General features: G+C 35.8%; 2 protein-coding genes and 1 non-coding gene across 3 annotated transcripts; 2 read left to right on the top strand and 1 right to left on the bottom strand.

The window, feature by feature from the left end:
- Positions 1-160: 160 nt before the first annotated feature.
- Positions 161-3,410, top strand: LOC104231684 (protein SPA, chloroplastic). Its single transcript, XM_009784720.2, has 5 exons — positions 161-444; positions 551-634; positions 1,016-1,067; positions 2,759-2,915; positions 3,089-3,410. The coding sequence occupies exons 1-5, from the start codon at positions 280-282 to the stop codon at positions 3,108-3,110; spliced, it is 480 nt and encodes a 159-aa protein (XP_009783022.1). The 5' UTR covers positions 161-279; the 3' UTR covers positions 3,111-3,410.
- Positions 3,411-8,346: 4,936 nt separating this feature from the next.
- On the bottom strand, positions 8,347-8,428 carry TRNAS-UGA (transfer RNA serine (anticodon UGA)). Its single transcript has one exon. It is a non-coding gene; the product is annotated as a tRNA-Ser (tRNA).
- A 94-nt stretch (positions 8,429-8,522) lies between these two features.
- Positions 8,523-11,820, top strand: LOC104231683 (probable diphthine methyl ester synthase). The gene is made up of 6 exons (XM_009784719.2): positions 8,523-8,744; positions 8,850-8,974; positions 9,780-10,009; positions 10,579-10,618; positions 10,705-10,796; positions 11,440-11,820. The coding sequence occupies exons 1-6, from the start codon at positions 8,595-8,597 to the stop codon at positions 11,619-11,621; spliced, it is 819 nt and encodes a 272-aa protein (XP_009783021.1). The 5' UTR covers positions 8,523-8,594; the 3' UTR covers positions 11,622-11,820.
- Positions 11,821-13,180: the final 1,360 nt, after the last annotated feature.

The raw sequence follows: 13,180 nt of genomic DNA, 5'->3' as shown, positions 1-13,180 counted from the left end.
AGCATCCCTAAAAATGGCTATATGTGCACTTAACATTAAGGTTCACCCATTAACAAAAACAAAAGAAAAAGAAGAAGAAAACAACAATGAACTACTGACTGGTAAATATGAAATGTGACCCCACACAATCCAAAGGCCAAAATGGATAGCTAAAGAAAACACTTCGTGTCAGTTCACAATCCAAATGAACTGTCTTCGTTTTCTGAATAGCAAAAAGCCATAGCCAACCAAAGAAGCAAAACCAAAGCCATAACTGAAATATAGAATAGAAAAGGGGAAATGTTAACAGCACCTTCACTTTCCCGCTTTAAATCTCCATTTATTAGCTGCCCTCTTAAGCTCCCTTCTTCTTCTTCTTCTACTTTCTCTCAGAAATTTCATCAAACACATCGTTCACCACATTCTTACCCATGTGTTAGAGCTGTGGATCTTGATCAAAACACGGTTCTCTTCTTTATCAAATTTCCCTTTTTTGTGCTTTTCTTACATAATTATCTCTTAATTTTGGTTTTGATCATATTTTTTGTGTTGGTAATAATGTACTTGGCAGGTTATTGCAATTACGGTTGGGGTAGTCAGTGTTGCTATTGGAATTGGAATTCCAGTTTTTTATGAGACCCAAATCGATAATGCTGTAAGTTTTTTTTAATTTATTTTCATGATAATATACCCTTTGGATAAAAAGTTGTACCATTCTTGCTTGTTGCAATGACATTAACTATATGCCACTTAAGCAATCAAAGAGAAATGAATGACTTTTGTTTATTTATTTCATGACTCTTTCAGCTGAAATTTGATATATTCTCTGTTTAATCAGAGGTTCTGAATTCTACAATAGTGACTTCAAGTACTAATAATTGGATTTTAAATTTAAACTTTGCACATATTTAGTGAATTTCATAATACAAATACAAGATTTAGGAGAAACCTACTGGGTTTGGCGTTTGGCCGAACCTGTATGTTGCCTTCTAGCTCTGGCCCAGTGTTTAGTAGTTGATAAGTGTACATTTTGCAGGCCAAACGAGACAATACACAGCCCTGTTTCCCCTGCAGTGGCAGCGGTGCACGTAAGTTTTTCCGGAGCTAGAGTTTCTCATTCTCCTATATCTTGAAATTTTCAAATCTATTAGCACCAATGACCCTAGAAGGATAACGTTATGACTACAGACTACATATGTACTTAAAAATGTGATTACTACATTATTCATTGGTAGCACTCTTCAATAAATTTGAGCTGAAAGGCTGTTCAAGGAGCAGCAGAACTCGTCTGGAGGTGCAAAGTGTTTTTTTTCTATACATAAAATAAATTGAGGCTATTAAATTAAGAGAGAGTTCACTGTTCACCCCCAAATGCTTGGAAATTTAGTTTCTTTTCTCAAGCTTACGATAAATTGTGAAAACTAGTAATTTCTTGTTATTGAAAGAGTGCATTGGTTTAATACAAGGAGAAAAAAATTTGTGTGGTTGTATTGCTGATTTTATACCTGTAAAATGTAGTTTTTCCAGGTAATCATTCGCCATTTTGAAATGAGACGTGGGAAAACATCTTCTATAGAATAAGGGCAAAATTTTCAATGTCCTAAAGATAAAAGTAATAAGTAAATGTTCTGATTCCCTTATAAAATGAACTCTGATTCATGCCTTTAGATAAGAATACTATTGTACTTTTCTGATGGTTTTTGGCGACTAAAAACATATTCACCATCCTTGTTTTCCCGCTCTATTATGTCTTATAGGTCTTGGGGAACTCAAAAATGGTTCATTTGTGTATTCAATATTCAGATATAACTTATTATTTTCCCATAACAATGGGGCTTCCATTTGCTATAGATCTAGTCATGTTAATTCCCAAGAGAATTTAGATTTCGCTTTGAGCTTTCCTCAGCTCTTATCCTAATTATGTTGTTGCGTGTATCAATGATCAGAACATATGGAAGTCCAAGCAAAGACACTAAACTAAACCACATTTCAAATGCTTCCATAGATCTTCTGCTGGCTGACTGAAAAGTTTGTATATCTTTGAATTATTATGTATGACTTGTTGATCAAAATCGCAGACAATTCGATAGGGCAAATTGTGCATTTCTTATAAAGCTTTCCAAAGGGCTTATAGTATGTATTTAGTATTTTATTTTTTAATCATATAACTCGTATGACATTTCAGAGATGTCGTTGGAGGGCGATGCTCATCCCTTCAACTCCCAAGCATATATCTAGTTCCTTTAAGTAGTTCCCGAATTAAGCTGCCTACACGAACGGCCAATTACTCGATGAGCGTCTAGGATATCTGTGGCTCTGATCTAATGCTTTTGTATTTATTGTTACTTCATTCTGGCTAAACTTGAATTTCCCTCCATGAATGACATCATTGTAATTGTGAAGTGTTTTAGTGCTGACCATAAGGTAGTGGAATCTGCTCCGGAGTTGTTCGTTATGGAAGAGAGTGACAGAGAATGGTGATTTATATTTCCTTAAAATTTGCTCGTAGATTAATCTTGATAATTGCAATCTGAAACATCAAAGTGACTCTTGGGCGTTATGTGCCATCAATTAAGGTGTATAGGCAATGCAGCACGGAAGAAGAGAGGGGAATTGATTAATTGAACCATAAGATCTTAGTGAGGTTCGATTATTCAAAAACTCACTTCAGTAGATTTTCTGACCAATGGCTGTTGATCCAGCTAATCTTTAGAGGCTAACATCAATTTTGTGGACTGATTTAGAGCTAATACTTAAGAGGAAAGGGTTTATACTGCAGAGAAATGCAGATTTTGCTTGGGTACTGGCAGTGTGACAGTGGAGCTTGGAGGGGGTGAGACAGAAGTCTCTCGGTGCATCAACTGCGATGGCGCTGGTGGTTTGACTTGCACAACATGTCAAGGCAGTGGCATTCAGCCTCGGTACCTTGATCGCAGGTGAGTGACATTTCTTTACACCTCTTTAACACACACACACACACAAAAAAAAAAAAAAGAAAAAAAAAAACTTATAACTAATGCGACTTCTGTTCAAATATTGTATGATAAGGAGAACTAAGAACTCAGTCTTAGAGAAACTAATATCGAGAGTGCCATTTTCTCTTGGACAGGGAATTTAAGGACGACGATTAAGTGCAAGAACATTCACCATGGATGCCACAGCTTGTTTATTGTCTAGAAGACCTTGTCATTTTGACCTGGATATATTGACTAAATTTATGTAAAATTCAATTCTCCTTCTCCTCTCTCTACCTTTTGTCAGTTCAAATTTTTCCTTTTGCATTTTGTTCTTACATGTAATCATTAACAAAATGGAGTAATACAGTGATCTCAATACCGGCTTTGTCCAATTGCTAGCTGTTGTAAAAGAGCCAAAGATGGTTTGTTTGAAGAACCTTTGAGGCATGCAATGAAAAAGAGCAGTTGTGTGTATTGCATTTTCTCTTTGGATCTAACTTATATACACCAAGGGTGTAAAAGAATTTTTATATTCTCATTGTAATTTAATTTGTTGTAGCGAGGAGTCAGCCTTATTTTCCAAGTTAGTAATCCAATTTTCTCGTAACATAACCGAGTACTAATTGAGATCGCATTGAATGTTTCTTTTTTGAATTGGTTAATAGACAAATGGACTCTTTGATCAAAAGAACTTCCCTTTCCCACCTGCTTCTCTTGCAATTCACTTAGCAAGTCAATCACACATTGAAATATTATGCTGCCCCTCTTTAACACAAATTAATTGTTCAAACCACGCTCCCTAGGTGAAAGATATGACTTACAAAATTGTTAAAATAGATTAAGAATCAAATAGAAGAAAAATGTCTCAGAAGATGTACAAATATGTAGGATGTGTTTGGTATAACGGAAAATATTTTCTTGGAAAACAAGTAGTAATTTTATTCATTTTTTGGTGTTTGGTACGCAAATTAAGAAAAATAACTTCTCAAGAGTATTCATAAATAATTTAGATACAATAAACATGAAGCAATAAACTTTCGAACCAACAACCTTCCGAACCCACAAATTTCACAAACTTCCGAACCGCTAAACTTTTGATACCACAAACTTTCGAACTCGTAAACTTTATAATTTCTAAACCCGTAAACTTCCAAACACATAAACTTCCGAAATCATAACTTTGGAATTTGTAAAATTGCGAACCTGCAAACCAAAAGATGAAAAAACTAAAACTGAAAATATATTTTAAAAAAAAAAATCCGAGGGGGGGGGGGGGGGGTGTCACGACCCAAGTTCTCCCTCCATGAACGGTCGTGATGGCACCTAGTCTCTACGACTAGGTAAGCCTAACAAAATTTGAGAAAATAAAATAAAGATACGAAACTAACAATTTAATAGATAAAAATAATTAAGGAGTTTAAAATGCCGCTTGACATACACAATAGTAACCCTCTCGAACTGAACATAGCACTCCCAAAATTCGTAATTTCATGAAATCACACGCTACAGAAGTACATAGTGTTTAATCTCCAGAAAGTCTGACAACGAAGAAAAATACAGGAAGTCTGTAACTAAGGGAGGAATAGAGAGGGACTTCTAGATCTGCTGACGCGACAGGTATACCTCGAAGTCTCTAGATCGCCTCGCCTCACTAGAAGTATGGATGAGAAGAAGAACCTGGATCTGCACACGAAAAACATGTGCAAGAAAAGGCATGAGCACACCACAACGGTACCTAGTAAGTGCCAAGCCTAACCTCGATCGAGTAGTGACGAGATCAGGTCAGGGCCATATTAGTATATATATATATATATATATATATATATATATATATATATATATATATATATATATATATATATATATATAACAAGACAAAACGGTATGAAATATGACAGTGAAGATAAAAGCTAACAGTCAATGAAATGAAATCACAGGAAAAAATCACAACTAAGTACACAGAGAAAAATAGCAGGGGATCTCCCGGGATACCGCCCCGTAGTCCAAATCGTAAATGTGCAGGAGGATCTCCTAGAATACCGTTCGTAGTCCCAAAGTAAACATGTAGAGGGATCTCCCGGAATACCGTTCCGTAGTCCCAAATATAAATACACAACCCAATCAATACACACAACAGTCTCAACAAGAAATATACAGTTCTATTCAAGTTCGTATCAATGAGACAAGCAATTTCTACCCTAAACATGCTACACAGAGTCCAGGTAGACAGTTAAAGCAGATAAGACAGTTAAGGCACGTAAACATACTTTCCTACGCTAAACAGGAGGCTACATATACTAGTATTGCTCAATTAAAGGAAAACTTAGACATTTACTTAACGAAAACAGGATTTTTCAACAATTAGCACGTGTATGCACTCGTTACCTCACATACACGACATTCATATAACATCAGTACCAAAATCTTAAGGGGAGTTCCCTCCACAAGGTTAGGGAAGCAACTTACCTCGAACCGAGGCTCAAAATAAATCTGATATCACGCTCTTGCCACGAGTATCCAACTCCGAGTGGCCCAAATCTAATCAAATCAATTACATAACATAAATATAGCTACAAACAACTAATTTAGCTAATGAATTTAAAGCTAAAGCGAGAAAATAGGAAAACGCCCAAAAATCTTCCTTAGGCCCACGTCTTGAAATCGGGTAAAAGTCACAAATTATGAACACCCATTCACCTACGAGTTTAACCATACCAAATTCACTCAAATCCGATACCAAAATCTCGATCAAAATCTCAAATTCGGCCTAAGAACTTTTATCAATTTCCCCCAATTTTTCACCCCAAATCCGAAATTAAATGATGAATTCATGTTTATATTATTGGGATATAATTAAAAAGGAGTTAGGAATCATTACCCACAAACTTCCTCCGAAAATCTATCTAAATTTCGCCTTCTACCGAGCTCTCATTCAAATTTTGAAGTTATAAACTCAAACCATCATTTTGAACTTTAAAAATCTACCCAGTGATTTCCTTAATCGTGATCACGGAAACACCCTCGCGATCATGAAGATTAATTTAGCTGGCTCCCAAGTTTACACTATGCGAACGCTTAACATCCCACGCGAACGCAATGCACTCGCTGCGCAGACCTACGCGATTGCGGTTGACCTCACGCGATCCCGAAGAGTAGCACTCTACTCTACTGCTGCCTCACTCTTCTTCGCGGACACGGCATATCCCACGCGTTCGCGATGCACCACTCCACCATTACTACTCGTTCACATACTCCTGCCCGCGAACATGATGAACAAAACTTCCTCCGCCTCAGCTAAACCTACGCGATCGCGAACCTCCTCACGCGATCGCGAAGAAGGATCTTTTGCAACAGAAATATCATAAAAAATCTACCAACTTCTTAAGTCAAAAAATGACCCGTTGAGCATCCGAAACTCACTCGAGGCCCCCAGGACCTCAAGCAAACATACCAACCAATCCTAAAACACTATAAGAACTTAGTCAAGCCCTCAAATCACACCCAACAACGCCAAAATCATGAATCACCCTCCAATCCAAACTTAATGAACTTGAAACTTCGAAATTCTACAACCGATGCTGAAACCAACCAAACCACGTCTGATTGATCCCAAATTTTGCACACAAGTCATATTCAACACTACGGACCTACTCCAATTTTTGGAATCGGATTCCAACCCCGATATCACAAATTCCACTACCGGCCCAAAATTCAAAAAATTCAACTTTCGTCATTTCAAGCCTAAATGAGCTACGAACCTCCAAAACACAATCCGGATACGCTCCTAAGCCAAAATCACTCAAAGGAGCTAACCGAATCGACGAAATCTCATTCTAGGGCCGTCTTCACACTGTTCCAACTACGGTCCAAATTCTAATGCTTAAGCTCCCATTTAGGGTCTTAAGTGTACCAAAACACTTCGAAACTCAAAACGAATCATCCCGGCAAATCACAATAGCAGAAATAAATACGGAGGAAGGGGGGGGGGCAGTTAATAGGGGATCAGGGCTCTAACTCTCTAAGTGACCGACCAGGTCGTTACATCCTCCCCCTCTTAAAACATTCGTTCGTCCTCGAACGAGCATAGAGACATACATATCTTTGAAGCTTCAGACCTTTTAGGCTTAAGTTTTCTTGGAAAACACTAGCCATTTAGGCTAAAGTTTTGTGTTCGCCTATATCAGCTTGAAAACAACTTCATGCTATATTAGCAAGAAGTTTTAACTTATATATCCTTGAAGCTTCAGAATTTTTAGGCTGGAGTTTTCTTGGAAAACACTAGCCATTTAGGCTGAAGTTTCCTGTCAGCCTATATCAACATGAAACAACTTCATGCTATAAAAACATGAAGTTAGCTTATATATCCTTAAAATTTCAGAATTTTTAGATTGAAATTTTATGGAAAACACCATTCATGTAGTCTGAAGGTTCACGTGAGCCTATATCAACGTGAAACAAGTTCATGCTATATCAGCATGAGGGTTTTGCTTATATATCCTTGAAGCTTCAGAATTTTTAGACTGAAGTTTTCTGAAAACCACTACTCATGTAGTCTGGAGGTCCCTGTGACCTTATATTAACGTGAAACAACTTCATGCAATATCAACATGAAGTTTTAGCTTACATACCATTGAAGCTTCATAATTTTTAGGCTGAAGTTTTCTGGAAAACACTACTCATGTAGTCTGAAGGTTCCTGTGAGCCTATATCAATGTGAAATCACTTCATGCTATATCAACATGAAGTTTTAGCTTATATATCCTTGAGTCTTCAGAATTTTTAGGCTGAATTTTTGAGAAATACTTTTTGAATATTCCGATAATTTTAATGTGTTAAATTTGAAGTTTTCAATTTTTTTTAAAGATCTGTAAGTGAGGACAAGTAAATATGATTTGTAAATGACTGTAATTAGGATAAAATTATTACAAATAAATAGGTGTGAACTGAATTCAAATTTTGTTTCTTAAGTTCAACACTTAAAAAGTAGGACGAAATAATTGTAGAAACATATATCATGAAGCTCAATCAGTTGAAGATGAATCTAGTTCAAGTTTATGGTTTTTTGATGAAGTTGTTGAGAAGAAAAACTTAAGAGGAGAGGAGATCTTTGACGAGGGTTGAAGGAGATCTTTGACAAGGGATGGAGTGATGAATGATATCTTTCACAAATGAGGTTGCAGATCATGGGATCACTGCCTTATGCATGTTTTATATCTTTTGTCAGGGGTATTATTGTCATATTATTACGTATTTTTTGTCAGCTAGCTACCAATTTAATAATTTTTAAAAATAGGATACAAGTTAAAAGGTTGTACAAATATAGCAAATAACCCCCAGATACTTGGTGGGAAGCCCAAAGTCCAAACAAAAGAAGAAAAAAAAAGAATTTTAGGGAAATTTTGTAAAAAGACGTCGACAGCAGGGTTCGAACCTGCGCGGGCGAAGCCCAACAGATTTCAAGTCTGTCTCCTTAACCACTCGGACATATCGACGTTATTGATGTAGCTTTTCCTCGAAACTAATTTGGGATGAAAATATGTTAATGAAGGAATTTGTAGGGTTTAAGATTCGTCTTCTACATCTTCCAACTGACAAAAACTCCAAACATACTGAATTCAGTATAGGGACATTGGAAGTAAAAGCCAAGTAGAAATCATCATGCTGTATATAATAGGATTAGGACTAGGGGATGAAAAAGACATAACATTGAAAGGTCTAGAAGCTGTGAAAAAATGCAGCAAAGTGTATATGGAAGCTTACACTTCACTTCTCTCTTTTGGTCTTTCTCCCAATGGCCTTTCCAATCTGGTTCGACAAATTACTACTAATACAATTTTTATTGTAATTTCAGTTCCAATCGTTAGCTGTTAAAAAAGATATGATTTTGATAATAAGGTTTGGATCTTCTTTCAGGAAAATCTATATGGAAGATCAATTGCAATTGCAGATAGGGAAATGGTGGAGGAAAAAGCTGATGATATCCTTAATGAAGCTCAATCTTCTGACGTGGCTTTTCTTGTTGTTGGTGATCCTTTTGGGTATTCTTTACTTTTTCCCCTTTTATTTAGTTCCAGATTTTGAATATGCTTATCTATTTGAATCAACCCTTTTGTTTATTCAACTTTCAGTTGGTATGAGCTTTTGAACTTAGTCTTTTTTAGTTCAATGCTTGTTGTTTTTTTCAATCTTGTTTAACTTTCCAGTGGTTAATTTTTGTGAAAATGTAGATAGGCTATGAATGACTCCCCTTCTTGAGTAACTGGTACCAATTTTGAAGTTATAATTCATCTGAATTCTCTAAAACTGAGAATAGTAGTAGGTGCTTCTTTAAGTTTTGATTTTATGCTACAAATCATTGAACTTTGTTACGAAAGACCAAGTAAATTATCAATAGTTTAATGGTCATCTCGTAAATTTAACCTTCAATCTTTGGATGATTGTTTGGAATAAAGAATATTGTGTTGCTTCTAACCATGTTAACGCATTTCTCTTCCAATATTAGTGATGCCTTGTGTTTTGAAATTGAAATTGGCATTCGAAATCTCTTCTAGGAGAAATCATGTAAATTTTATGTTGAGCCTCTATCCCAGGATACTTAGATGTACGGGATGACTTGCATACTGATACATGTTTTTTGATTTAACGAGCTTTGTTGTTATATGTTGGTGAAGGCTTAATGGTAATCTTCCTTGAGCGGAGAAAATTTTCAGACGTTTTGTTTAGCTTATTGATTTGAATAAAGAAGTGAAAATAGCAGACATGATTCTTTTCATGCTGTCCTGTGAATGTTCTATCACTTATCTACTTCCTTTTCTCTCTGTCTTATGTCAATATTCAACGCAGAGCCACAACCCACACTGATCTTGTTGTCCGTGCTAAGAAGTTGGGTGTGGAGGTTAAGGTGGTACACAATGCATCAGTAATGAATGCTGTTGGAGTGTGTGGCTTACAGCTCTATCATTATGGAGAGACAGTTTCCATACCTTTCTTCACTGAGACCTGGAGGCCTGATAGTTTCTATGAGAAGATCAGAGAAAACCGAAAGCTTGGACTCCACACACTCTGCTTGTTGGGTAAGTAGCTATATAACTACTTTCTTTTCTTTTTGATCTTTCGTGGTCTGGGTTAATTTGCATTCACCGATGACTAAACCACCGAGCAGCCTATTTAGCCCATAAACACAGGTTATCAACGTAATCCTGCCTATCAAGATTGGAGTAGATGGGCTCACAACAATTGCGTAGTTGGAATTAGTACATGAGATCTCGTTACTCCCATATCTCAACCACTAGACCATCCCCTTGGGTATAGCTAATTAAGGACATTATAAGTATTGTTTTACCAAATGTATGCCATATTGAAAATAAAATTCTAATTGATGGCCTTTCATCTTTCGCTTCTACTGGAACCATTCCACTCATCATACGCACTAGTTTTGAGAGGGATCAGTTCTCAAGCATGGAGACTGCTGTAGTATCAACAATGAGATACTCTACTTGAAACTAGATGTTTCTAGTTATGCCTTTGTAAAACTTTGCTGATAACTTATGGAGCTACAAAAAGATGCGAGTTTGATCTTTTATTGCCCTACGTTTTTAGCAGTCATCTCCATTTAATGGTGTCTTCATCTTCTGATTTGCAGATATACGAGTGAAAGAACCCACCATTGAGTCTCTTTGCAGGTTAAACTTCAGTATTAGTGTATTACTTCCATTTGTTTTTAGATGACTTACTCATTAAATGGTCCATGACCCGATTTTGTTCTCAGAGGGAAGAAGCAGTATGAACCAGCCAGGTTTATGACAGTTAACACTGCAATAGAGCAGCTCCTAGAGGTTGAAGAAGCCCGTGGAGAATCTGGTACGTTCACGAGTTTTATGCTTTTGCTTGAGAAAATGATAATCCTCCAACAGAAGCTATCTTGGCTCTGGCAGTTGACTAGTAATAGCCTTTTTCCTAAAGGTGAAAAAGTGACTATTAAATATTAATAACCTATTGCACATAGTTCATAGTTCGTCCAAGTTTGCAGTACTTCACTTTGGCGATTTTACTTGTGATAAAGATGTGATTTACTCGATTTAGAACTTTTAAGAACTGCACCTGCAGTATCTCCATGCTTCCTTGTAAAGATCCACGTTTGTGCTTGGTTTGTCAATAAATTTCATTTACAGTTCAATCATATCCACAATGCTTGTATAATTGTTTGCCCTAACATGCCTATACACCATCCATATGATAAGTTCCCTTAACAAGATTGAGAGCTTGCAAGTGATTTTCCCATTTTTATAAGCACATCGAAGATATCGCTCTGAAGTCAGCCAGTATGATAATGGACTTATGGACATGGTTTAGGTTTAGACTCTGTAGGATGCAAATGTGCCTCTAACCCTGGCTTAATTTGCAAAGATGACACATTCATTGTGTATAATTGATATTACTTCGAGTTTTAACCCCGGTTTTCTGACTGACATTTCATTTGCTATCTCACGTTTTGAACTTGCAGTATATGGTGAAAATACAATTTGTGTTGGTTTTGCGCGGCTGGGGAGTGAAGACCAGAAGGTGGTTGCTGGTTCAATGAAACAACTTCTGACAATTGATTTTGGGGCTCCATTGCATTGCCTAGTCATAGTTGGCAAAACACACCCTGTTGAAGAAGAAATGCTGGAATTTTATGGGCTTTAGAAAACTTATATTAACATGAAAGAAGGTTCAGTAATAGCAAACTTTAAAAAATGTTGTATTCATGGTTTGCCTTTTGTAACATTCCATTCTTTTTGGTGACTATCCATTTAGGCATTAGATGAGTATGATATATTTTTCTCTGTAAACTCTTCCCAAGTTCAAGCAACTTAATTTATTTTCAAGAATTATTGTAGCTGTATCTCCAGATTGTTCGTTATTTTTATTATCTTTCACAAGTATTCTTATTATAATACCAAGATATTTTGGTTATAAAGTAATATTTGTTGTGCCAAAATATTCTTATATACTGATTCACGCTTTGTTAATGCTAATAATTTAGAAAAAAATTTGTAGATAATGTCTTTTCTTCCAACCAACAGAAAGTTTCGGACATTTCAATATTAAACACTTAGAAGAGCCTTCATCTAGAGTTTTCTTGCAGCTTTCACCCCATTAAAGTAAGGATTTAAGTTATATACTTGACCAATTATTACAGTATTAGTATAGTTTAAGCTATTACAACATTTAAACTCTCAAAGTAATACATTTGCAAGAGACAACACAGACTAAAGGCAAAAGAGTCTCCAATTTTATAGATGCTTTAAGACCAATTTGCCGATTGCCATGACCGACTTTTCAAATTGATTTTTAACTCCAAGTGGGTGTACACATGGGTGAAAGTGAGAGAGTACCTCTTCCTGGTGGGAGGTAGCAAGTATCCCGTCGAAATACACGTAAACTGGCGGGGACACTATAATTATATATAAAAAAGGGTTATGTTAGTTTTGACCTTACAACAATAACATACTCAGTGATTGACCTTGTTTTCAAATTAACTACTAAAATCAGTGGTGGGAATTCGATTATATTATTATATGTAGTGCTTTTGTATAATATCTACAATGCTCAAAGTATTGTAGTATCATAATTTTTTGCATTTACATTACCAACAACAATAATTGACAGATAAAGTAGCTAGTTCATCAGTTAGAAAATATGTGATCTAACTATATTCTCTTTATTCGTATTGTATCATTTTTTTAATTGTCTTTTAATATGTGATCATTTTAAGTATATGTGATGATCTCACTTATTTCAAGAATGTTCTCACAATGCTACCAGCATATAGATTAGGTGTAACATAAAAATCTAGTTCCATTAGTTCCATCATGCAATGAACCCTATTTATTGCAGTTGTTGAAGTAAACCAATCGATAGTAATTAAAGCAACAGAGACAATGACAGTTTACCATATTTTCACAGGTACCAAATGATATGCTCGACATGAATTATTTTCTTCACACAATCATAAGTAGAAGAGATAAAGAAGTACCGGAGAGTAAGAGGGTGTTTGGAATTGCTTGTTTTAAGTGCATATTGGCTTTTAAACACTTTTTTAATTTGTGTGGTGTTTGACAATGGTAAAAAGTGCTTAAAAGCACTTACTTTTAAGCACAAAAAGTACAAAAATAAGCCAAAAGCCAAAAGTTGGATATTAACAACTTATGGCTTTTGGCTTTTAGCTTAAAAGCTATTTTTTATAAGCCAATCCAAACACC

The sequence above is a fragment of the Nicotiana sylvestris genome, chromosome 4, assembly GCF_000393655.2.
Source record: "Nicotiana sylvestris chromosome 4, ASM39365v2, whole genome shotgun sequence".
NCBI classification, from domain to species: domain Eukaryota; kingdom Viridiplantae; phylum Streptophyta; class Magnoliopsida; order Solanales; family Solanaceae; genus Nicotiana; species Nicotiana sylvestris.
This window is presented reverse-complemented; position numbering and strand designations above follow the sequence as displayed.